This window comes from Arachis ipaensis, chromosome B08 (genome assembly GCF_000816755.2).
Source record: "Arachis ipaensis cultivar K30076 chromosome B08, Araip1.1, whole genome shotgun sequence".
NCBI lineage: Eukaryota > Viridiplantae > Streptophyta > Magnoliopsida > Fabales > Fabaceae > Arachis > Arachis ipaensis.
Window position 1 is genome coordinate 2,122,372 of NC_029792.2, and position 3,194 is coordinate 2,125,565.

The 3,194-nt window shown below is 38.6% G+C and overlaps 1 protein-coding gene across 1 annotated transcript; it reads right to left on the minus strand.

The window, feature by feature from the left end:
- LOC107614282 (serine/threonine-protein kinase UCNL) lies at positions 1,200-2,805 on the minus strand. Its single transcript, XM_016316504.2, has one exon. The coding sequence runs from the start codon at positions 2,631-2,633 to the stop codon at positions 1,449-1,451; it is 1,185 nt and encodes a 394-aa protein (XP_016171990.1). The 5' UTR covers positions 2,634-2,805; the 3' UTR covers positions 1,200-1,448.

A 3,194-nucleotide genomic window follows, 5' to 3' on the forward strand; every position in this document is an offset into this window, starting at 1 on the left:
ATCATATATTTATATATTTTTAATATATATTTTATAATATGACGAAATTTGTGATGTAATATAATTGCTTTCAATTTTCCACTGAAGACCTTAATCTCCGCATAATAGACAAGGGAGTGAAGGTGACACTATATATAGCATTTGTCACTACCTTAGCAGTTAGCACCACAACTAAGACTCCACATATTTTTTCATACATTCAAATAAAGAAAATTCCACACTTTGACAAAAAAAAATAATGAATGATTGAGATTTTTTATTTTCTATACCACCGTACCACTTTTTTTTTATTTTCGCAATTTTGTAGTAATTTGTCCTCTTATCATAACTGCACGTTTCCTCCGATTATTTTTTTGTTTTTTCCCCTCAAAATATATAAAAACCGTGTATAAATAAGAGAGGACAATAATAATCCACGAACTCAACCTTGATTTCTCCATAATTGGCTCTCTGCTTGAATTGAAATGATACTACAAATCTATCTCTCAATTTTTAATGTTACACCAGCTGCCATATAATATGTTCATTATTATTTTGATAAGTATGTTAATCAACCAACTTAACATAAAGATAGAAGCACCTTAAGAAGAGGGATTATTGCACATCATAAGCTTCTAGAGAGAACATGCTTGAGCACATGCTTTTAGAATTAAAATAAGTGGATCCTGATAATAATACTTTCTTCTGAAAAGAGAGATGCCTACTTTGAAAAGAAGAAGAAAAGAGAGATGCCTTTAGTCCTTTAATATATAGTGTATGCTTTTTCCAGTTGTCTTAAAATTCTATTCCATATATATTAATAACAACCCGACTTTATAAATGAAGATCAAACCTATTTTGTCATCATATCAGTTTCTTAAATTGGGGTTAATCTGTATAGAACGTACTTGAAGTTCAAATTGTTTAATTTGCACTTGTTAATTAACCATATCATGCATGATAATAAGATTTGATTCGTTGATATTAATCTTATACCATAAAAGAGACAACATTTCCAAATTGTCTCTATGTACATGACGAAGAAAATTGAATTAATTAATATTATATAACTCTAATTGCATTATATACTGTATACTACTTAATTACTATATACTTTGTTAAGTAGACAATTGTTTTTGTGAACAATGTGAACAATAAATTCTAAAATTGGTCTAATAAAATAAAAACAGATTATCTACCTCCCAAATTATTTACCTAAATTTTAATATTAGGATAACCATCCACACACCTAATAAATTGAACATCTGATATATCAATTGTTCACATTGTTTAATATTTTCATTATCTATCTATATTTTTTCTATGGGTCATAATTTTGCATTGTAACGCCGTTTTTCACGTTTCCCCCGTTACGTTATTTTCTATATACAGAGATTTGAGATTTACAGATTTAAAAAAGAATAACTATTAACTACCCCTATCTATGACGCGCCACCACCACTCAGAAATCAGAATTCTCCCCACGAAACATTCTTCCGGTGAAGCTCGCAAGAAGGCGACTGCGGAGCCTTCAACCTCTGGAAGTAATCCCTTACGTCCACTCCGCCAGCGGCACCGCCACCAGTCAGTTTCTCCGTGAAGTGGGCTTCATCATCTCTGGATGGAATAAACGGCGGCCTCATGACCACCTCCGCCGTCAGGAGGTCCCACTTGAGACCTCTGAAAAACTCATGGTCTTTGATCTCATCGGCTCCACGTACGGAACCCAACCTTCTAGAAGGTTCCTTCTCCAGCAACCGCGAGATCAAATCCGTCAACACCGTCTGCTTCCCGATGAACTCAGGCTTCTTCATCAACACGTTCCGAAACGTCTCCTTTCTGTTCTTCCCCTTAAACGGCGTCCTTCCGTACAGCATCTCGTACGTCAGCACCCCTAGGGCCCACCAATCAACGGCGAACTCGTGACCATCCCCGTGAACCACCTCCGGAGCCACGTACTCCTCCGTACCGACGAAGGAGTTCGACCTTTCTCCGGCGGAAAAACTCGGCCTGCGGCGACTAACAGGACTGACTCGCGCGGACTTAGGCTTCTTCAGTCCTTTTTGGCTCTGGTGGTGACACGTGTCATGTTTTCTGTTAGAGGCCTTGGGATCAGTTATGAGATTTGTTATTGTAACCGTTTTCGGTTTGGGAAGAGTGAGGTTGCGTGAGAGGTCGAAATCAGTTAGGGTGACGTGGCCGGTTTGTTGGATGAGGACGTTTTCAGGTTTGAGGTCGCGGTAGGCGATGCCGATGGAGTGGAGGTGGTCGAGAGCGCAGAGGATCTCGGCCACGTAGAAGCGGATGACGGCGGGGGAGAAGACGCGGTCCACTTGGCGGTGGCGGAGGACGTTGAGGTCGCCGCCGGGGCAGTAAGGGACGCCCCAGCCAAGCAAGTGGTCTGTTTCGAAGGTGCCGAGGAGCGAAGGGAGGAAGGGGTGGGAGAGGCGGGACAGCACTTGGGTTTCCCAGCGGGCACGGCGGTCGGAGTCTGGCTTTGCGTCAACGGAGGACTTGTCGACCACCTTGAGAGCAAGATAGGTGGCGGTGGTTGTGTGTTGGACGAGGAAGACGGTGCCCATGGCGCCTCTGCCTAGAATTTTGAGTGCTTTGAGGTTGTCGAGATCGAATTCCGGCGAGGCTGGACACGTCATGTTATGTTATGTTGTTTGTGTTTGACGAGAGAGTGACCTGAGTGGGAGTGGGAAGAGGTGCATATCATTTCATTGTTCAGATTTGGTTTTTATATCCATGGAAAAATGTTAGGTGTAATGTAGAAAAAAAAAAGTTAAAAGATTGATTGGTGATAATAATTCAAGAGGGATTGCTATAGTGCTTAAAAAATATCTTTAATTTATTAAAAAGAATTAAAAATAAATAATTTTTAAATATTTAAAATTTATTATAAAAAAATAAATTAAACAACAATTTAACACTAAATAATAGTCTTAGCTCTTTATTTTAAATTGAAAATTGACTAATTTAAATATAAAAGAAAAATAATAAAAACTAACATTTTTCATACATAAAACTAGTACTAGTGTGTCCTTAGCTACAAATATAATCATATGAAGTTCAATAAGACCCATGGTTGCATGAAAGGAAGGAGGCAGCTTGATTATATTGCAGAAGAGATGAGAAAGGATAGAAATGAGAGGGTCACACGTGTGAGATAGACATAGATAATCAAAGACTAATATGATACTACACTATTC